The sequence below is a fragment of the Episyrphus balteatus genome, chromosome 1 (assembly GCF_945859705.1).
Source record: "Episyrphus balteatus chromosome 1, idEpiBalt1.1, whole genome shotgun sequence".
Taxonomy (NCBI): domain Eukaryota; kingdom Metazoa; phylum Arthropoda; class Insecta; order Diptera; family Syrphidae; genus Episyrphus; species Episyrphus balteatus.
The window spans coordinates 55,156,340-55,180,094 of record NC_079134.1 but is presented as its reverse complement, the minus strand read 5'-3'; the positions used below and the strand labels follow the sequence as shown (position 1 = coordinate 55,180,094).

General features: G+C 31.4%; 1 protein-coding gene across 5 annotated transcripts; it reads left to right on the top strand.

The window, feature by feature from the left end:
* The first annotated feature begins 4,537 nt into the window (after positions 1–4,537).
* On the top strand, positions 4,538–19,958 carry LOC129915841 (probable phosphorylase b kinase regulatory subunit beta). 5 transcript variants are annotated; one of them, XM_055995547.1, is made up of 16 exons: positions 4,538–5,070; positions 5,172–5,308; positions 5,363–5,781; positions 5,838–5,967; positions 6,029–6,180; positions 8,291–8,463; positions 8,513–8,888; positions 9,097–9,120; positions 13,963–13,977; positions 16,636–16,740; positions 17,680–18,109; positions 18,173–18,315; positions 18,446–18,913; positions 18,969–19,117; positions 19,179–19,527; positions 19,598–19,958. In XM_055995547.1, the coding sequence occupies exons 1-16, from the start codon at positions 5,051–5,053 to the stop codon at positions 19,787–19,789; spliced, it is 3,282 nt and encodes a 1,093-aa protein (XP_055851522.1). In that variant the 5' UTR covers positions 4,538–5,050; the 3' UTR covers positions 19,790–19,958. The 5 variants fall into 5 exon arrangements, with proteins under 5 accessions (XP_055851522.1, XP_055851510.1, XP_055851531.1 ...); XM_055995535.1 differs by having other exon boundaries at positions 5,154–5,308; XM_055995556.1 differs by lacking the exon at positions 9,097–9,120 and having other exon boundaries at positions 5,154–5,308.
* The last annotated feature ends 3,797 nt before the right edge of the window (positions 19,959–23,755 follow it).

The following is a 23,755-nucleotide window of genomic DNA, read 5'->3' as shown; positions in this document are numbered from 1 at the left end:
AACTTGATCTGACGTTTCTCACGAAACTGTGCTGTCCTGTCCTGTTCTGATCTAGAAAAAACCTCGCTGAACATACTTAAAACCAAGAACAGAAAATCCTGTTCTAAACTGTTCTAGTTTTGTCAATGAACAGGAAACTAGAACAGTTCAGCACAGAAAAAATCTCAATGAACAGCAAAAAGTTGTACTTTTCTGCCTAGAACAGTCCAGCACAGCGTCAGTGAACAGACTTTGAATATGCTTCTAGCACACAGTACACATAAAAAGGTAATATATTCCGAACTGACATTGGTCGCCAGATTGTCAAAACATGACACTTTGGCGACAAATGTCAGCTACCGAATTCTTAATTATTTAAAATACCGACGAAAAACGCACAAAAACCGATAAACCACGCACACCACTAATTTTTAACAATTATTTACCATTTTCCGCGATGAAACACGAAGAAAATTTGTTATTTTTAAATTTATAATATTTTTAAATGACATTTTATAAATTAAAACAAAAGCAAATTTCCTGTTTACTGCGATTAAAATATAAAAATTAAAGGCCGACCTGACAGATTGGTGCCCATTTTTGACAAACAAATTTTGACAACGTTCGGAATATATTACCTTATTATGTGTACTGTGCTTCTAGCAGTCCATATATATTAGGTATGTTTTTTTGTTTATCTATATAGATTTTGTGCAAAAAAACGACATCGGGATTTTTGAAAATTCAATTCAATTCAATTTAAGTTTATTGAGACTTTCTTTTTTTTTACATTTGATTTATAAAAGTAGTAAAACTTATACTAGGTTTTGTTGCTGACTTTGAATTGGTCTAGCTCATACATACAAATTTTTATAAAAAGATTTACATTATCTTTTGAAAAAAATAGTTAATAACTTGACTAGTTACATATGTGTTTAAGTGTTGCTCAGGGCACTTTTCAGAATGTACATATAGTGATTGAGTACTTAAAACTAGATAAAAAAAATTAACAAATTAACAAGAGGCAGATATCGACTCGTGCCAAAAAGGACACAAAAATCCCCTCATTGACACGAGTCGATAAATGCATCATACCACAAAAGGTATTACATAAGTTTTTCATTATACATGGTATAGAGTTTAGTTTCATAAAATTTGTACATTGTTCATTTAGTTAAATAAAGCAAATAATTTAGAATTTTCATAAAGTTTAAAATTTGTACATTATTTAAAAAAAAAATTTTTTGAGATCTGGAATTGTTCAAGTGTGTTAACATTTTAATTTGAAAATAAAAGCCACAAAAAGTGTTTGAATGAGTTGAGTTGATTTTTGAAATCCATGCAAACATTTGGCAACACTGTACATACACTCCCTTCAAGCAAGAAAACGGAGTCCAGAAAAGACAGTCCGACCTCCGACCGAGAAAAGCGGGGTTGCACTCACACACTTGCAACTTTTTGTGTATGAACACAAAGTCTAAGAGAATCGTGGTGAAAACTGAGAAAAGGAAAAAAAAGTAGACAGACATAGCCAACAAGAGCAAAAGCGTCATTTTGTTATTTTTTGTTGAAGTGTTTAGTCGCGTCGTGTCTCGTGTCGTTGTTAATAAAATATAAGTATAATTATAAACAATTATATCAAACTATTAACAATATGGAAACAAAAAAAGGTATGTTGTATATATCGCTCAAAGTGTTTGGATTAAAGTGATGTGTTTCTGTTTGTGTTGTAGATGTAATCTCTAATGATGAAGAAAAAGGCAGAAGAAGCAACAGCAACAGCAGCAACAACAAATAAATAAAAGGAAAAAAACGTATTGTATTTTATATTGTATATATTGTGAAAATTTCGTTTGCCAAAATTAAATAAAAAAAAAACAGTTTCAGTGAAAAAATAAATAAATCTTGTTCTTTTTTTGGTCGCAAATGCGAAACGTCATCCCTTTTTTATTCCTCTTTCTGGTAGGTTTTCGCTGCTCCGACTCAGGTCCGCCTTCGGCTCCGTTTTCTCGGAATGGAGATTTTCACCACACTAATACATATGCAATCGACTTCGCGGTGATTATAATTTCCATACTAATTTGAGCCGCCTTCGGACCAGTTTCTGATCCGAAGTCGGACTCAGCTCCTCCTCAGGCGGAGCGGATTCGGACCGAGGTCGGACCTCTTTGCTTGAAGGGCTTTGGCAGCTGTCTGTCAAAAATGTTGCTTTTGTTTTTTTTTTTTATTTTAACTCCGAAGTGGGAAGGCTATTAAATCCATGTTGGATGCAAACAAAAATTTTCATATGGCCATCATTGTATATATATTTCTATAGTACTATCATGAAGTCGAATTTAGTATTAGTTCATGTCGTCACTTTTTTGAGGTGGCGCTCAGTGTGTTTTTTTCATACAAATTCTGATTTTTCAAGTCACCACTAGAGTTCCCAAGATCGTTTTACTTCATGATAGACTATGGAAATATATATACAATGATGGCCATGGCATCCATCTTGGATTCCAAAAATTTTTTTTTCACAAAAAAACAAAAATTATCTGTATATTCTTAGCTTCATTTTAAGACCATGACCATTAACATTGGTTGCGTCGTTCTTGTATTATAAGCGTTTGAAGGTAGCCATATTGAATTTTTTTTCGAATTTTTAAAAATAAAACGTGGAAACTTTTTTATTTTTATTTGTAACTTTTCGAAAAAACTTTGGTAATTTTATGTATATATTTGTTAAACAATCTTATTAGGATCCATTTAAGACTTTTATCTGGAAAGTGCATTGCGTATATACCGAAATATTAACATTTCAATGCAACCATGTCAAAAAAAATTTTGATAATTTTTTTCTATGAGAGCTTTTTTCAAACCTCATTTTCTCCGCTATTTTTTTTTGTTAAGATTTTTGATATAACACAACAACAAAGCACCTTGGCAATACTGTTTTTATCGAGAGAAAGTAAAATCTGGATAATTATCTGGATTTTTCAAAAATCTATACAGATAAAGTTTTTGTTGTTTTTAACACGTAAATTATTTTGATTTCAAAAATCTCGATGTCGTTTTTTTGCACAAAATCTATATAGATAAACAAAAAAACACACCTATTAAGTCAATGCTCCGTTGTTTTGCTTAAAGGGTTGTAGGCAAAAGTCATGGTATAAGAAGAGAAGGTATGATTAGGTCTGTTTGGGTTCTTTTTGCACAAAAATATGAAACCTGTCAAATTTTAAGGAGTGGGGATGAAATTCTCTCAGAGAAAGAAAAATTGTGTAAAAGTACCCAAACGCTTTTGGCACAAAATTTTCTGCCACTTTTTCTACAACAACAAAAATGTAAACAACAACACCAATTGAAAAAAAAATAAAGAAAGGAAAAATATCAAAACATTTTGTTTTGTTTTACAAACACTTTTTTATTCATTTTTTCATAACTCATTTATAAAATAAAGCACTTCTTAACCATTAAAACACAAAAAATAAAATTAAAAACACAAAACACAGCCACATCGCCATGTTTGTACTTTGTTTTGTTCATTAAAAAATGTAAACACAAATTAAAAAAAAAAAAAGAATGAATAATATTAAAAACACTTTGTTTTATTTTTGAAACACTTTTTTTATTATTTTGTTCATAAAATATTAATTTGTTTTGAGCATTACATCACTAAAACGAAATAAATAAAAAAAAAACAAGAAAAAAATCCACGCCACCATATTTGTAGTTTGTTTTCTTTATGTTGTGCGACAAGAACAAATAAAGAAAAACAGAGAAAGCACTACCTTTTGACAGATTTCAGATTTTTGTTCGATGAAATTTTTTGGGCAGAAATTCTCAAGAAGGGGAAATTTTTTTCTCTCTCGCGGCCATCTTTTTTGTGAAAAAATGCTCAATTTCAGAGTACCCAAACAGGAATTGGGTTAAAAAAGTTGAAAAAAGTTGAAATATTTCTGTTTTAGGCAGTACCCAAACAGACCTATTATTAGAAAAAACTCAGTATTGAGAACTGTCAAAACTTATGGCTACTTAAGGTTTTGACAGCCCAGCCCATTGAAATTGTTGTTGTAAACAAATTTGTCTTGGAAATTGTTGTTGCTTTTGACTTTGCCAAATGCCAAACGTCAAAACCTTATTACCCCATTTTGTAAGATGGCGGCTCTAATGATCATACCTTGTCTTCTTAAGGCCCCAGCCCATAGGATCCGTTGCGTCCGTTCCGTCAATCCATCCGTTGAAGTTGAAGTTTGGGACAGAAAGGGGTGACCCATAGAATACGTCGTACGACGGATTGCTTTTTGACAGCTCACTTCAAATTCCGAGGTGTGTTCGATATTTTATCGCTGAATGTGCACTAAGGAAGTTCTGATGCAAGAAATTTTTAACTATTATTGTTGTTCTTTTTTTTAATAAAATAAAATGCGCGACTAGATTTCATGTAGGTACTTGCTCTTCAGTTAAAAACAATTTTTAATAACAGATTATTATTTGTAGATATGACTTTGGCATAGTAAAATTGAACTCTACAACAGAATTTGAGTATTTAATTGATACAATTTATAAGATACATCATTAAATGTTACTTTTATTACAATTAATTCACTAATGAATACTGAAATTTCACAACTCATAAAATCGGAGAAGAAAAGAACGCAGTTCATTTAGTTCTGAAATTCCCCGGTGTGCACTCTCAAACAGAAAAATGAACAGATCTATTGTTGACAACCAATGTCAAACCATACGACGGATGAAAAAGTAGAAAGTTGGGCAACTTCTTCCGTCGAAACCGTCCGTCTCCGTCCGATCCGTCGCTTATGGGTCGCTTCCCATAAGAACGTGTGTATTTTATCGAGCTGTCAGTCAAAAACTTCGACGGAACGGACGCAACGGATTCTATGGGCTGGGGCCTTTATACCATGGGCAAAAGTGATTTGACAGCTCAGTTTCCAGTCTTAGTATAGTTTGATTATGGACGCACCCATTCATGCTCATTGAACTTAGCTGAACTGTCATATTTGACTTTTAATACGATAAGCAAGGTTATTTGTATTTAGTTTAAAGAAAATTAGGAAAAAATATAATAATGAAAGAAACCTATAAACCGTAAGTGTATTAAATATTAATATAAATATATAAACAAAATCATTCTGAAAATGCTAACTGTTAATAGCCGTTCAAATGCAAAGTATTTTAATTGATTGTAGGGAAGGTGGCGGTGGGCCAAGCAGCGCTTCTGGCCATGGTCGTCAAAACAGTCTCGAAGACATGAATCTAGATCAGTTCCTTAAAACTAACAACTATGAAGATACGGTGAAACAATTGGATATTTATTATGGCATAGGTAAACGATATATTCTCTAATCATTAAAAATAAAATACATCAGTTTAAATTCAGTTAAGCGCCAACTTTTGCGCTTTCAAAGCCCCATCACCGGACTCTTTCCGGTTATGAGCACTGACCAAGAAGTCGGAAGTGTCAGAGATAGTATCTATTGCGCCGCAGCCGTTTGGAGTCTATATCAAGCATATAGACGCATTGATGATGATCGTGGTAAATCATATGAGCTGGGACAGTCCACAGTTAAGTGCATGAGAGGAATTCTTCAATGTTGGGTAAAACAGTCCCACAGAGTCGAGCTCTTTAAACAAAGACAATCAAATCAGCATGCTTTGCATAGTAAATTCCATCTTCACACTGGAGAAGAAATATACTCAGATGACTTGTACAACCATCTTCAAATTGATGTAGTTTCGCTTTATCTTATTTTCTTGGTTCAAATGATCACTTCTGGCCTGCAAATTATTTACACACAAGTTGGTTTATTCATTCTTACTAAAATTGCCAAATTAATATAGATTCGTTTACAAAGGACGAAGTAGCTTTCATTCAAAACCTTGTTTACTACGTTGAAAGAGCATATCGCACACCAGACTTTGGAATGTGGGAACGTGGCTCGAAATACAACAATGCCACCCCGGAAATTCACGCCTCCTCTATTGGTAGGGAGTCTCTAAAATATCAAATTATTATAATTTAAAAATAATTTAATGTTTATTTAAGGTATGGCGAAATCTGCTCTTGAAGCAATAAATGGATGTAATCTCTTTGGAGAGAAAGGTGCTTCTTGGAGTGTCGTTTACGTTGATATTGACGCACACAATCGAAATAGAAGTATATTTGAAACTATGCTACCGAGGGAATCCAGTTCAAAGGTAATACTTTTAATTTCATAATGGCTGGTTAAACAAGTCTTAATTCCGTGATTAAATATGGTTACGATGTGTTAATTTTAAATGTTTCCTTTTAAATTAGTATTTTTTTTTTTAAAGATTTTTTCTAAGCTTTTCATCAAGATTAATAATGGATTAAATCCATTTAAAATTTTTAAAATTTGAAAAGCTCTTTTTTTCGAAACTGAAGAATTTTTTGCAGTTTTGAATTGGAGTAAAAAAAAAAGGTGTTTCTTGTCTAGAACTCCAATCAAACCGCCATTAGACTTTGCTTGCAGCAACACTATCTGTTTTTATTTCATGGATTGATAAGGGCTTATTAAAAAAGCTTAAAACCAAATTTGCACCATCTAACTACTCTTATTAGTGGAGCTATACAAAAAAATGCATTTTTTTGTTTTAAAGCAACTATATGCTCGTACAGAAAAAATGCAACTTCTTTTGCAATTTAATGCATATCGTGTGCAAAATATTTTGTATTTGTTTAAAAAAATTAATCTATCGGTCCATGAAATAAAAACAGGTAGTGCCCTTTTCTCCGATGTTTTCACTGGAGTATAGAAACAAATGTGTTTATTTTTGCTATATTCATTTTTGATTTATTCAAATATGAAATTTCTCTCAAAGGTGCGGATAAGTGTTTCTCAGTGATTTTATTCTCTTCATCCAATTGTTTTAAGAGCCCCCGCGCATTACAAGTTTAGGTTAGGTTGAACGGGGTGATAATCCGACAAGTCGAATCATCCCACTCGGATCTCGATTTTGTGAGTTGAGAAAGGCATAAACATTGCTCTAAAGAAAAAAATAAGATTAAATTTCCTTCAAAATGCTGTGTTCACTATATTTTTTCATTGAAAATTAACCGAAGTATGGCCATTTTAAACTATCTTTTTTATTCGCATTATTAGTTTAACTCAAGTAAAACAGAAACATTTGAGGGGTAAGTACGATGAATTAAGAAACAAGAATTGATAATGATGTTTTTTAGAGGGGTAAAATCAATCATTGTTGACTATTAGAGGGGGTATATCTCCCCTCGTTTTGGCGGGAAGGGCAATTTAAAAAAAAAATACTTAAATTTAAAAAAAATATTAAAAAACAACGGCAACACTTACCTACAAATATGAATGATACTTTTTATAAAAGCTGGAATTAAACATATAAAATTAATTTGAAAATCAAGTTATTTTAATCAACTGTTTTTTAAATAAACGAGTGAGTAAGATAAAGAAAGTGGTTTTTCTATTTTTAAATTTTGTCAAAAATTAGAAGGCATAGGAACAAAATGATTTTCAGTGCTTGATAAAATTGAGGGAGTTTACTTTGTCGATCAATTTCTTTGTGGAAAAAGTATTCAATGTGCATCCCAAATTTTGACTTTGAAATCGTTTATTTCAAAAACAATTGGTACATACATATATAAATATATACAGGGTGTCCCAAAAGTAATGGATCAAACAAAAGGCCAACTTAAGGGCTCTCAGAATTTAGTAACTTGTTCATTCCAAATCCTTAAAGTTTTCGATTAATTGCAGTTTTTGCTAAATTTGGGAAAATCCCTACGTTGCAACAGTATTTTGCTTCCTCCGGCCATAATTGATTTTTGTTTTTTAAAATTCTTTCACTAACACATTGCCTAGTGAACATTTCCATCGGTCATAATTGTGTTTTAATAATTGTATTGTTACCTAATGTAACTACACCCCTGGAGATGTCCTAACCAAACCAAACGCATCAAATATGTTTAACTTCAAAAATTAATATCAACAAATTTTAAATTGAAATAAAATTTACAATACAAATGTTTTATTTTATTCCGTTTATATTCTAACAAGTATAGTGTGTTCATAGATGTAACTATTCAAAATGTTTCGAACGATTATTTTGGTTGGGTTTAAAAATGTACTTAACTTTTCCAGAAACAACATTTTTCATAATAAAAAAGTACATTGCCCGGCGACAGCAGATGTAATTGAAAAGACTTAAAATTTGTAGACTATTGTTTTTTTTTTTTAAATAATTTCTAATCCCTGGGCACCGGAATACATTTTATTTTCAAAAGGAGTTCACTTACATCAGTTATTACTTTCAGGGAGTAGATGCTTCACTTCTTCTGACACTGTCTTTTCCCGCATTTGGATCACATGAAGAAAGTCTCGTAGATCAAACAAAATTAAATGTAATTAAAAGATTACGTTGTAAAAAAGGATTCAAACGATTTAGTCGTGATGGATATTTAAGCAAAATTGAGGACAAAACGAGAAGGTATAAAAATAAAGTAAATAAATGAATTTAATTTATTTTATAATTTAAGGTATTATCACAATGGAGAAATAAAAGATTTCGAAGGATACGAATGCGAGTGGCCACTTTTCTTTATTGTTATGATCATCGATGGAGTTTTTAAAAATAATCCAGAACAAATTGAAGAATATCAAAATGATTTAAGACGTTGCATGCACACAGACGAACATGGTGATCCTTTTGTCACTATGTTTTATGCGCCAGATGGTGAAGGCTCATATCTTCGAGCTCCATCTCAGTCTTTATTTCTTTGGGGACAATCTTTATTCATCATTGCTCAGCTCCTCACAGGAGGCCTATTACATATTAATGAACTGGATCCTATTCGTCGTTATTTGCCAAGTTATAATAGACCGCGCCGAGGTGGACGTTACTCAGCTTTTCAGGTAAAATTATTGCATTAAAGTTCAATTGATGTATAATCATACTCAACCCATTACATACAAAAAACAAAAATCCTTAAGAATCGACATAAAAATTGTTAATTAGATACTTCTTTAATAATTGGCTATTTTAATTCAATTATTCAAAATTCGATTTCAAAATTTTGTCATCCTCTTATCCTCTTCTCTCCGTCCTCTACACCTTCACCAGGGAAAAGCTGATGATGGCCATAATGTAAGTTATAAACTTCTAAACTTCAATCTTTTTTATTTTTTTTTTCACTCTCTACTTCTTTTGATATATTTTGTAATAAATAATATTATATCCAATTGTACGCACCGGCACATTTTGCATTTTAGTTTATGTGCAGCAATTACCAATATCACTAGTTATTTGAATGTAGTTGAAAATATAGTTTCCATTTGTATTGTTTGCATAAAGGCTTCTTCTTCTTTTAAAGCCTCATACTGACATATTATTTTATAATAAACACAATGCATATTGTGTTGTATTTTCAATTGTATGCATTTTTTTACTTGAATTAAAAGTATAAAAACACCAGTAACATAGAACACAAAACACGCATTTATGTGTAGTAAATATACATCTCTATCATTATTAAATTATGTAAGTTGCTTGAAGCAAGAAATAAATATAAATTGAAAGCAGAAATACAACAGAATATAATTCTTAAAAGTTAAAAACGTTGTACTTTATTCCCAAACAAAATGAAAATAAATTCGAACTATTTTATTTTAATGAAAATCAGATGTAATGAAACAAGCTCTTAGACTCAATTTATTGCTATTTAAAACCAATAGCGCAAAGTTGAAACAATCTAGTAAATTGCTAAAGCCATTTAGTAAGTTACTAAGAACTACGATAAAAATCAGTCCGCTTTTTGGCGTAGTAACTTACCAAATTGCTTTAGCAATTTACTTAATCGTTTAAAATGTTGCGCTACTTTTTGTTACAATAATAGCAGTGTCTTATCATTCCTGCAATCCAGGTCAGATCATTGCATTTGAAAGCGTTACAATAACAAAGCGAGATCCTGCTTTTGCTGTAAAGCGAATAAAAATAAGCATCTGATCAGGATCACGGGAATAATAACACACAGCTAATAAAACACTGGTTTTAATAGCATTTTATTTTTTTTTTTTTTTTCAATTTCTGTACGCTTTGAAATGTGGTGAATAAATTTATTAGCTTGTGTACAAAGTTTCTGTCAAAAAAATTAATTTTTAGCGTTGCAGAAATTGGAACTAGGCAGTGTACACTTTTATTCGTGTACACATAAAAACTCACTCTCGCGGAATTGGCAAAAAAGACACAGGGGGTCTATTACGTAATACGAAACGATCGGCAAGTCAGCGATACTGAAGTAAACGATAGTCACGACAAAGAGCGATTGTCTAAAACGAGAAAGTCGTTTGGCCAAACTAAACCAAAAAAAATATTTTTTTGAGGCTCACATGAATTCTACCACCAAACGCAATAATATTATGACAGCTAAACGTAAACGAAAGTTAAACGATAGGTAAATGGCAGTCGTAAAGATTAACGAGTATCGTTGAAGTTAAACGATTATCGTAATACGTAGTCGCATTTCAACGAAAACGAAGTAGTTTTAACGATAATCGTTTTACAAAATAGGGCCCCAGTATATAATTGAATGATTTTTGTTGATGCTGGTTTATAGCGATCAGGAAAATCATGTCAGTTTGCAAAGATACACACACTACCTTCCTCTTCTTTTTCCTGATTGAAACAAGCAAGAAAAAGTTTTTCGTTTGCAGTGGAACAGGACAAAAGTGAATCTCTGTAGGAGTACTATTTGTTTCATTTTGTTTGAAATGACATTCTTCAATGACCCCATGACTAGGGATTTGCTCGTAGGTTTTTTCGAGCTGACACTGCCACTAACGGCCCGTGTCGACTAAAGCACTTGCCGTAGTAGATGTCATGGTTCTTAAGCTTTATTTTGGCTGACCCTTCCCATCGATTGAAATAAAAATTATGGTTCACGTAGACGCAGTGTGACATACAAAATCAATTATTGAGTAAGCCGAAAACTAAAGCCCCTTGCACATGAGAGCGACCAACGAATGAACGAACAAATGAAATTTAATGTATTTCTAAAGTAATTTTTTTTAACAAAAACTTTATTAAACCGTAGCAAGCTAACAATAGACCAGGGTCGATAATTTTTGAAACCAAAAAAAGTCATAGTAGAATGAAACCCATTGGAAAAGGAGGTGAATATGATGAAAATTAAAGGAAAAATAAATTACGGGCGGGCGCGCCCCCTGGAAGTGGATGGGTTGAGTTTTTAATGGTAAAAAATGGTATATCTCAATTTCCGGCAAAACTACAAATCCTATAGAAAAAAGTTGTATGGCAAAGTTGTAGGTTGTAGGTAAAAAGATCTACAACTTTTGTATCAACAATTTTTTCACATAACCTCAAAATTTATGTGAAAAATTCAAAAAACCGAGTTTTTGGTTTTTTATTTTTATCTTTTTCAAAAACAAAAATTTTTCTACGAAATTTGGTGAAAATTAACCTTATTATGTCCCAAATACACTGTAACTTATTTGATATAAAATATTAATTTGTTCACCTTATTTTGACTTAATACCAAAAAAACACCCTAATTTTCAATCGAAAATTCACGTGTCAAAATATCAGCTTTTTTCAAAAAGTCGGTGGGCATTTCGTTCGTTAAAATGTCTATTTTCTGATGGTGTACAAAAAATTTTACATTAGTATACTATAGAACATGTTCTAGTAATATTCAAAAAATGAAAAAAGCTTAAATTCGAAAAAAATTTTTTATCTTTGTTTACAATTTTGGCCTATTTATTCAAATTTACACTTTAATTACTCAAAAAACGTAAGATTAATCAATGTTACACTTTAATTACTCAAAAAACGTAAGATTAATCAATGTTACATGAAATCTTACGTTTTTTGAGTAATTAAAGTGTAAATTTGAATAAATAGCCCGAGTTCAAGCTTTTTTCATTTTTTGAATATTACGAGAACATGTTCTATAGTATACTAATGTAAATTTTTTTTACACCATCAGAAAATAGACATTTTAACGAACGAAATGCCCACCGACTTTTTGAACTTGCCATACAACTTTTTTCTATAGGATTTGTAGTTTTGCCGGAAATCGAGATATACCATTTTTTACCATTAAAAACTCAACCCACCCACTTCCCGAATTCGGCTCGCCCGTAATTTATTTTTCCTTTAATTTTCATCATATTTACCTCCTTTTCCAATGGGTTTCATTCTACTATGATTTTTTTTGTACTTTTTAATGTTTTTGAAGGCATCGGCACTGGTTAACAAATGTTAATTTTTTGCAAAAAAAAATTACATTTTATTTTCTTAAATAAGAAAAATATGAAAAAACAGATTGGTCGTTACGAATAAAATTTGTTCGTACGAACAAATGGTTTTCTCCTATTTTACTTATTTAAGAAATAAAAATATAATTTTTTTTGAAAAAATAAACATTTTTTAGCTTGCAACTATTAAATAAAGTTTTTGTTAAAACAGTTACTTTAGAAATACATTAAATTTCATTTGTTCGCTCATTCGTTTGTCGCTCTCATGTGCAAGGGGCTTAAGCTAATCGGTTTTTCATTATTTATTCACTATCAACAACGGATAAGGATGTCACATACCAAACTTAAAATCAGGCTTACTGGAATAGGTAATTTTAGAATTTGGGCCAAATTCGAAATTTTTTGTTGTATTCATAAAGTATATACTTTTTTAAACATTTGCACTATTTATATAACCCGATTTTCAATCGGAATCAGCTATTGATTTTTAAGGTCGCTGACGTAGTTGAGCTCTGAAACAGGGGCTGAAGCCTACAATACTTTTGAAGTATTGTTTGATGTATACAGGGTGTCCAATAAGTAATGGATCAAACGAAATATGATAATAAGCCAACCTTAGGACTTTCAGAATTTGGTAACTTGTTCATCCCAAATCCTTACAGTTTTTGATTTAATGCTGTTTTTGTGAAATTTCGAAATATCCCGACTTTGTAAAAGTATTTTGCTTCCTCCGCTCATAATTTTGTTTTTTACACTTCTTTCACTAAAACATTGCCTAATAATAAGAAATAATTAATTAAGTTAAGAAGTTTTAATAAAATTCAATTTCCCTGGAAAAAAGTGTATGGGATGACACTGGTTTTTTATTCTGAAAAATTGACCTGTTATTATTGCTTTCAAAATGGTAAGAAAAAATCAAAGTTGAACATAGAACGAACGATATTACACCTTGAGTTCTTCAGAGAAAAACATTATAAAAAATTAACAGATTTATTCAGAGAACATACATATATACATATACATATTTTGCTTATTTTTTTTTTTTTGTTTTTGCTCTGCAGATCCCTGTTTTGTCGAACTCAAATAAACTTTTCATCAATGATTAAGAAAAAAAATTGTTTAATTATGAATCGTCGGGACATCTCGTTATAATAATAGTAGAGAGTGTGCTTCGATAAACTCTTGTGTTGGGAACAATCACACAATACGTGCCCAGATTTAATGCAAAACATTTATACAAGAGACTTAATACCAGGTACTAGCATGTACGGACATTAAATTTGTGTATTTGCAATGGAATAGCAACCAAAGTGTGCCATATGCTTGTAGGTTCTACATACAATACTTTTTCTTTTTAATTGTTTTTTTTTTTTCAATACTCAAGAAATAGAAATGTAACTTTCAGACTTGAAACAATAATATTTTAAGTAATTGTTTGTGAACAAGTATGACACCTTTTTTCCAAGTAGTCCTTAGCCAATATATAAATAAATAGGTTTTCACTCTACCTTAACATATAAAATTAAAAAAGTGTATTTAGGTATGTATATAAAATTATCTACTTGAATATTTTTTTCTGCTTTCAAATGATATTTCTTGTTGTAAGCAAATGCAAGTTGAACATGCTGACATAAAATAAAACTAACAAAACATATCTTAAAACCATTAATCAAAAATAAAGTTAGTAATTTTTTAGTTTTTTTTTATTTGACAGGCCAAACCCGGCATTGTAAGTATCCAGAAATAAATACATACATGACTTGCCCTTTTCAGTTTTTTTTTCTGTTGTTTGAATTCTTGTTTTGATTATGTTTGTTACTAACATAATTTTGATATAAAAAGAATTTCCTTAAATTATAACAATTAAATTCATTGAGTAAAACTTATATTACAAATAAACACGCTCAAGTTGTAAACTAAAATTTGTTACTTATTTGTGTAAGTAATCAAAATCCATCCGGATTAGGAGTTTTTTTTTCAATTTCAGATAGTTTTACAGTGTACACAGTGTTCTTTAAATTAAAAGTAAAATAACGAATTTTAATCAAACAAAAAAGAAATATTAAAAAATTCCTTGTAACAAAAAAAAATTAAATAGTCAGACTTCAAAGATTTTTTTGGAAAATAAACAAAATGACGGTATTTGATAATTTATTTCTCCATTTTCAAGAAAGATTGCAAATGATTTTTGCTTAAAAAAAAGATGTTTTTAACTACTTTACTCTCCAAAGAATCATACGTGATTCATGGATTGTAATTTTTCCCGTGTTTCCTACGTTCATGAATCATATAAGATTCAACATTATTACTAAACAAATATTATTCTACATCCCCATATAAATTAAAGAAATTCGTCTCCACGTTCTTGTGTTTTTGTTTAGAAAAAAAACATCAATACCACGTCCTATGAATCACATTTGCAATCATATGTTATTCATGAACTTATGTTCTTAATATAGTACATATTTGATTAAAAAATTGACTAAGAGAAATAATTTTAATATAGGTAGGGGATATGATGGCAAGATGGGATACTTAAGCTTTAAACGTCAACAATATAGGGGCGGATTATCAACAAAATCGTGCACTTTGTGATAAAAGCATGAAATTTACATCGTTGGTAGAATTCAATATAAGAGTTATCTAGTTTGAGATATTGGGCCACTTTGTATTCTATCCGGAGGAGTTTATACAAGACTTTTTCTGTGTTGCACTCGCTTAGTTGCATATCTTAGTATAGGTAATAAAATATTTTTAATACATAATATGATAAATGATTTGGAGGTATTTTTTAACGCTCGATCGAATAAAATTAATACCAAAATGTCTCAACAATCATTTAAAAAGTTATTGGACTCTTTATGAAATCTTTTACTTAAAGAGCAAGTGCCAGAATATGAACAATTACTCTATGAAAATAAGTGTTAGGCAGACGAAATTTTGTACTGACGTTTCATATACCATAGAAAAAAAATTGTAAAATATTAGCTCAATTATTATTATTTTAATATTTGGTGTCGTTAGGAACTTTTGATAAAACATTTAAGAGATAAAAATTAAAATAAAAAAAGGTGTTTTGCCCCGTCTTGCCTCCAAGGTGCGGGTATGATAGGTTACCCCCCTATCTTAAGGAATCACAATGCCTACGTTATTATAGGTTACTTTTGGCATCCTCACCAACCTCACCAACTAACGTTATTTAACAAATCACTGTCACGTGTCAAACCAGAAGAAAATATGATGAGCAGTGAAACACTGAAACTATAACAAACATCTGTTTTGATTTTTTGTCAAAAATCATATTTGATTCATAGGACGTGTTCATCTGTTCATATAATATGAAAACTTACTACTTCCATGAATCCTATATAAAGGGAAACTTTTTTTTTATAAAAAAACTAAATTATTAACGGTAAAAAAATAAACATTTTGCTTCAAATCTGAGCCAATCGCAATACTTTCTACCACAAAAAAAGCTTGGGCCTAGATACAATTTTAAATCAATATTTATAGGGACGTTGAGTACTTTTCATAACTGTGATCATATATGATTCATGGACGCTGAAAATACTATACAGAAAACTTTTATGTATCAAATGTCATTCATGGGACGTACAGAAATGCATGTGTTTCTGATACAAAATTTTGAACGTAGATACGTTTTTTTTACCAGTTTGTATAGGGACAGTGAAGTTGTTAAAAGAAAAAACTTCTATGAAGAAACTGCTAATCTCGTTTTTAGCTCATATGATACTTAAAATAATTCAGCTTATTTATTTTCTTTGTGGTTCAACGGAGCTTCTTCTTGAATTTTCATGCGATCTAGATTTGGTTTCGAGTACTTTCAATTTCAATTTTTCTCCAGTTTAAAGACTACTTGCAAGGGAAGATTTAATTTAAGGTTGATAAAAACTTTAAATTCCCATGTATTTCTTTATAATTTGATATATAGTAGGTACTATGTCAAGGAATTCCTAGAAGTGCTACGAATAAATTCTAGTAAAGTAAAAATATTCAAAAAAAAAGTCTTATTCCAAAACAGTCAGAATTGGTCAGGTCCAAACACCTATTCAACATTCTCCTTTTTTTAAGCATATTAATTTATTAAAACTATTAAAGAATAGATTTCTGTCTTAAAAACAGTATGGAAGATACTGTAGTAAGTGTTGTAAGTTTATTTCTAAGATTTTTTTTTTTTAATTAAAAAAAATTATTATTTTTTTTTTTTTTTTGTGAAAAAACTTGCATGATTTTTGTTTCATTGATTTTCAATCTACGTTTTCTGCGTTGTTTCTTCAAACTTGCAATTTGGATGGGATTTGCTTTTGTTTAATTTGTTTTGCTTTAGTTATAAAGATTATTATATTAACAGCTTTTATTCTTTTAGGGAACAGCAACCGATTTAGTTGTCCAAATAGTACTTATTGCAGAATCAATGCGGTTACAAGCCATGATGGGAACCTATGGCATTCAAACTCAAACACCTCATGAAGTGAGCTTTTTTTTATATACTTCGAGCAAAAGTATGAAATCCTTCTATTGCGTTATGTTAACATAGAAATATTGCTCTCCATGCAGTTGAGATGCATTTAAGTTTATTGCATCATTAAAAAGCTTTATTTTCAGCGTTTAGATTCATATCAAGCTTAAAATTATAACAATTATGTAGGTAGTTTGGAGGCAATCGTAAAAGATGAAAAATATCACAAAAACTGAGTGAAATTCCGATTCAGACTAAATCAAACGTTGTTTTAGCTCTTATTAGAGCTTTCCATTGTAACGTAGATGAAATTTTTGCATGTTTTTTTTTTTTGTTTGAAATAGATTTTAAGTGCCGTAACAGTTTTAAGATAGATTTGAACACTTAGAAATCATTTAAGATTATCCCTTCTATGTAATAAAGCGTCCACGAGTCTCAGTTTATCAAATAAAGTTACCTCTAAAGAAGTTTTTCATTGCAATAAATCCCATCTATTGCTCTTTTTCCTAATTATAAAAAGTTACCATTTTTCATGAATGCCCCTATTACAGTTTTTTAATTCATTTGACAAGATGAGTTTGTTGAGTAATTGTCTAATTATTCCATTCCGTTCTCCAAAGGGTTTAAGTCCGGGTTAGGTGCTTACCAGTCCTTAATGGAAATAAAATTTCCCCTATGGAAATAGGAAGTTCCCCGCGCAGTGTGTCAAATTTAATATGTTAATTGTGGTATTCCTGTAATAACGACGTAGCAGTTATGTTTTTTGACCTTAGTTTTAAGTTTAAGGTTTAAACTATGAAATGAGAACAAAAATATTTCAGCAGAAGTGCTGTTAACATGGCAATTGTTCTTCTAAAATGCAAAAGGGGTTTAGCCATACTTTTGCTCGTAGGTGTACATTTTGTAAAATGAAAAACCTAACAAACTAAAAAATAAAATACAAACAATTAGGTCGAGCCAGTTCAAATTTGGTCATCAACCGAGTTAATTAAAGTCTACCAACATCTCGGAGTAAACAACAAAGTTGGATTAACAGGTCGTCCACCACGTCCAGTTGGTTCATTAGGTACCAGTAAAGTATACCGGATATGTGGGATGAGTGTCCTTTGCTACCCTCTTATATTTGAGGTGTCAGATTTTTACTTGTATCGAGATATGGCATTGCTTATTGATGACATCAAAACTGAACTTCAATTCGTTGGTAAATACTGGCGTTTATCAGGTCGCCCAACTGTATGTTTGTTGATTCGTGAAGAACACATGCGTGATCCTCAATTTAAAGAAATGCTCGATTTACTCGCTATGTTGAAAAAAGGATACTGTGATGGAATGAAAGTTCGCATTGGTCGATTGCAAAATTTAATCAGCAGTTCCTGCATAGGTATGATTCTTAGTTTTTTTCAACTTATTTATTTTAATTTGCATTTATTTATTTATTTTTAAGAACATTTGGATTTTATGAACCAGAGTGATTTGTCTGACAATGAAAATGCCTTTGCTCAAATTAATCATGAGTATATTGGTTATCAGAGCTTAACAGATGTTCCTAAGGCACTTAGCTATGTGGAAGAAAAAATGTCGTGTGAGGTAAGAGTAAAGCTATTTTTATTTAGAAGACATTATTTGCTACCATAGCTCTTTTCCAACACCCAAACATTTTTCTTCGCATGATTTTGATAGTTTGGTGATATTTGTTCTTTTTATTGTTTCTCAAAAGGAATACCTGACCAAGCCAACCAGCGAAATTATAGATGCACTCCGAAAAACTGATTCTATTTATGCACTATGTCAGCTTTGGGGTTATCTTTTGAATCGTGAAGGACCACACTTTGAAGTCAATGGGTTAAGTGTCAACCAAGCGTTTACACAACTTTACCATCGAGCAGGGTCCTTGCGCTATTGGAGAGCCGTAAGATACTGCAGTTCTCTGTTGCATCATATTGTTGATTCTATAAGTCCTTTCATAACAACTGTATTGGTGAACGGCAAGGAATTAACTGTTGGGGTAATTGGTCAAAAGGAAACTGTCTTTGACAAGCCTATGACACCAGCAGAAATACAAAATGTAATGTACACTAGCGTACAACCATACAATGTTATACAAGCTGTTTTGCAACAAGAAGTTGTTTTATATTGTGGGCGATTAATTGCCACAAATCCTAACATGTTCAGAGGAATTCTTAAGGTGAAAATTCATAACTTATGATATTTCGAAATGCTCATACCTTTTCTCCTCTAAGATAAGAGTTGGTTGGGTTCTTGAAGCTATTCGTATTTATCTTCGGATCTCTGGGCAAAAAACGTGCGATTTGGATAATTTATCGCCTTTCCAAGTTCGTATTTTGCTTCAAAAAGTACTTACTGTTAGTGAGTGGGCTGCTGAGGAGAAGTATGGCTTTTTCTTTAAAAAAATATATATTTTTAAGATATGAAATACTTTAACATTTTAGATTGACAACATTGGAGCGCCGTCAACTTGAAGGGTCACTCTGTCGGGTGCCAAAACATTTTTATAACAAAGTTTGGGATATTTTACAAAGAACTCCCCAGGGTATTAAAACTGAAAATCATTTACTACCCGCTGTTCCTACTCTTACCAATATGAGTCGAGGTGAATTAACGTTTTCTTTACTCGTCGAAGAGACACTTATTTGCATTAAGCAACCAGAGCGGCGTCAATTGACAGTTGAGTTGATTTGCATAATCGCTACTATCTTGAGTAGAAATCCAGAATTGAGATTCCAACAGGCTCTTGACTTGGATGAAATTCTAATAGAAGCGTTTCTTATGTATTGTAAGGTAGGAAATATGCTTTTGTGTGTCTGCTGTTTCTTTTTTTTTCTAGTATTTATTTCGTTTTTTTTTTTAGGATAATAAAATTCAATTAGATAACAAAAAACTGGAAACCAAAGATATATCTCCTTTTTATGCATTGGTTTATGCAGAAACAACCGGCTATTTAGCTAGAGCTGCTGTCAACAAAGTTCTTCAAGGAGGAGCGTTATCACCACAGGGCGAGAATAATAGTGATATCCATGACGAAACCTGCAAAGTTTCCTAAGATAAAAAAATATCATGTCGTTTTATTTGAATCGATGGTCTCTACTATTTTTTGTTTGAATTGTAGTCAAATGAGTTAGTTAGGAAAGTTTATATACCGACTGTTTGTTATGTTTTTAACAACCAAAGAGGTTCCATGATATTAATAAATAAATATTTTTTGTTTAAAATTTTTTTAATCTTTTACTACTACAAGCTTTGGATATGGAAGATCCAAATGTTGATGACCTAAACAAACGAGAATGGGACAATGAACAACGGATTTGCATAAAGGATCAGGTATAAAGCTAACACCACAGTCATCCAAGAAGTGCGATGGGATGGTAAAGGACCACCGAAGATGAAAACTTGCAACATCTACTACGAAAATGCCCGAAGGAACAAAAACACCTGGGGCCCTATTTCGTATTACGAAACGAAAGTCAAAACAACGATACCTACGACAACGATAGTCACGATATAGAGCGATTTAGTACAACGATAATGAATCCATGTTTTTTTTTCAAGCGTACCAACCTTACCGTACAAAAGCTGTCAAAAAATAAGTAGATTTATGAATTTAAAAAAGAAAATCATCTTTCCGAGAACTTTATCTCTGCCACTGCCAATTGGCCATGAAGATTGAGATCAAGTGTTTATTTTATGGTTTTTTTTTTTTTTTGTTGTGCTGCATCAATAAAATAAGAAGAAATTTGCTTCTTTGTTTTAATATTTTAGTATGTTTATATTTTGTATGTTCATTGCAATCAGTGGAAATAAAATTGGCTTCGAAGTTTTGTATATTTTTTTTTTCTCTAAGCAAGACAAACGAGAACGAAGGTCAAACGATAGGTAAATGACAGTCGAAAGCATTAACGAGTATCGTTGAAATCAAACGATTATCGTAGTACCTAATTGCATTTGAACAAGAACGAAGTAGTTTCAACGATAATCGTTTTACAAAATAGGGCCCCTGTTGTTTTGGTGCAAGTGCTTGGTCACAATCCGCATCCGGGCAAATTTTTCACGCTGATCTGCGGCCCAGGCCCGTAGCTAGGGGGGGGGGGGGGGGAGGGTGCATTGAGGGGCAATGCCTTACCTTAAATTTAAAATGCCTTACCTTAAAATAGCCCTACCTTAAAATAGCCCTACTTTGGAAAATGCCCTACCATCAGAAAGGGATTACCTTCAAAAATTCCCTACCTTTAAAAATACCCTCAAAAAAGCTCTAGCTTTAAAAATGCCTAACTTATAAAGATGCCGTAGCTTCAAAATTAATCCAGCTTTTAAAATTCATTCATGTTTCATTTTCATAATTTACATGAAAACGCTAAACTGAATTGTCTTTCAAAAATCTTTTGTGAAATTCCGCTTATCAAGGTCCCAGAACTGTCAAAGTACTGCTTATTGTGGACTCGTTGATAGTTTGCAGCGAGATTTTAACATTGAAAAGCATTAGTTTGTAACAGAATAGCTGACAAAACCGCGCGATTTATCTAAAATTTTTCCAAAAAGGTCCAAAGAAGTTAATGCCAAATTTCATTTACTTTTGAGGCATTTTTTCATTTCGTTATGGCCTAATTTCACTGGGGCATAGTTTCATTATGAAAAAATACCCCAATTCCTAATTTTGCGGAGCCGAGCTCAGCACAAATAAAAGTTTAATGTTGTTAACCTTTGTTATATAGCTATGATCAATTTTCAATTGATGTTTAAGGTCTAACAATTCCAACAAGAGAATAGTCTACTATGGTCAAAAATTATTTGAGTAGACTCGAAGATAGAACCGAAAACCAAGTGCAGATTTTTTACAATAAAAAATTAAATTGGTTGTATATTGTGCTCAATTGGGATTTCAAGAAAAAAACAATGAAAAAAATTAGATTTCACTATTCACGCTTTGTGACAATAACTAACATTTAAAGATTACTTTAGGCAAGGCTTAGTACGTTTTGTCGAACATAGTAAAGAGGCCCCAAAATCTGATTTTAGGTCAAAACAAAAATAATAGGGGTATTCCCGATTCGATGCAAATGGTCTCGTATCGTTGCAAAAGTGTAACATTTTCTCAAACTAAAACAACCAAATATTCAGACTACAAATTTTTTACACTTTTGTACATTTGCTATATATAAAAAATACAATGGTGCAAAATTTGTCTATTTCTAGCTGTAGTAGTAGAAAAATAAAATTTAGCAATTTAACACTTTTTTGTTGCACCGGATCGTGAATACCCCTACCTTCGTTCAGCAAATGCAAAAATCCTAGCTTTGTCAATTTTCAATGACTTGGGTGTAGAATAAGATATTTAGGCCATTTCAGGAACATATGGAGGGCTAAGACCTGAAGTGAACCAAGTCACAAAAAGTGAATTCGGAGATAAAACGAGTTAAAGTAAATACCTTTCTATTGAATCTTATGCTGAATATTTTTTTCGAACAAATGAAAATTTGAATTTGAAACTATGGATCAAACTAATGAAAGACGTTAGAAGAGTCAAACCTTTTCCAGATTTTGGCACTAGATTTGGATTTTTTTCTTTTTTTGACTTTCCGTTTCAGCTTTGAAACCTCCATGTATTATGCGTTTTGAATAAAAAAAACATAGACAAGAATTTCAAGAATACTGGTTTTCTTCTTAGCTACATTTTTGCCACTTTGTTATCGATATAAGTTATACTCTTTTAAAAGAACATGTAATTTTTTATTTTTATATTATACATACATATATTAGGTATATACTATAGGTATTTTCAAATTCAACGAGGTACTTTTTATGAGAACTGACTGAGAAAAAAATGTAAACGATTACCAATGCCTTACCTGATAAAACCGTTGCCCTACCTTAAATTCAACAAAAGAGAAGAAGGAAGACCAAATCAAGGAAGCATTTTTACGGTCTGCTAGAGGAGACGTATGAAAAGTGTCACAAGAACGACGCGACGGTCGAAAAACATAGCAAGCACATAAGCAATTCCAGCAACGCACTAAGGTAGATCGAATCTATACTTAGCGACTTGGCGGTCTCCAAATTATAAAACCGTCAATAAATTTATTTATTTAACAAACTTACCGGACAGACTATGGAAATAAAAAAGCACGTGATGACGCAGTCATCATTTCAGAGTTTGATAATCACATTCTCAAAGTCTAAGCGAATCCTATTTGGGGTTTGGCCACCATCATCGTCAAAAAACTGCATCAATAATACAGTTTTCTGTTTAGCTATACCTTTTAAAATAAGTGTTCTTGAGAGTAGATTTAAAAGCCAAAACAAACTTATTTGTATGCTGAATCTAACAAAATTAAAACCATTTATACGACTACTCCAAGTGAATACAAAAGTCCTTTTAATTGTAGTTACTATTTCAGTGCAACAGGTGCATATTTTCAGAAAACCCACTTCCCATGATATTTTTGGATTAATCTGAATTTATATTGCATTTTAAATGTGATAGCTATGAATATCCTGGAAGATTTCAATCTTTAAAAAATATATATAGCTCAACCTAAATCTGTATTATGGATGCAGATTTTTGATGATGGCCAACCCCAAATGGTATTCGTTGGGAATTTGGGTATGTGAGTAAGGGTATTGCTGCCAACAATTTCTAATAATGAAAATGCTGTATGGTTTTTTCGGTGTAAAAATCTAAAAGCAACGGTGTATATTTGGTTTTATAGGTACTTTTCGAGTTTTCAGTTTCATAATATTTGAAACTCAAATTTGAAATACAAATAAAATTAAATGCAAGACTGAGTCCTTGCTTTTATTTCAAAAAATGTCATGAAATTTCTTGCATAACGAAAAAATTGAAAAGCGTTTTTTTTAAGTAGTCGATTTAAAAGCAAAATTACAATTTTTACGACTTTCAGCCATTGTAAAAATTCTAGCGTCGTTAATTTTCAACAAAATTACTTGCTTGCTGGTAGCAAGCGCCAAGCGTACAGTTATGAATTTTGTTTTGTTTTTGTTAATTAAATAATTA

Excerpts from the sequence above, each read along its gene's own strand:
- LOC129915841 (XM_055995535.1), top strand. The coding sequence starts at position 5,051 with ATGAAAGAAACCTATAAACC. Across the intron at positions 5,071-5,153 it reads ATGAAAGAAACCTATAAACC|TATTTTAATTGATTGTAGGG; the intron begins GTAAGTGTATTA and ends TCAAATGCAAAG. Across the intron at positions 19,118-19,178 it reads GAGTGGGCTGCTGAGGAGAA|ATTGACAACATTGGAGCGCC; the intron begins GTATGGCTTTTT and ends TTAACATTTTAG.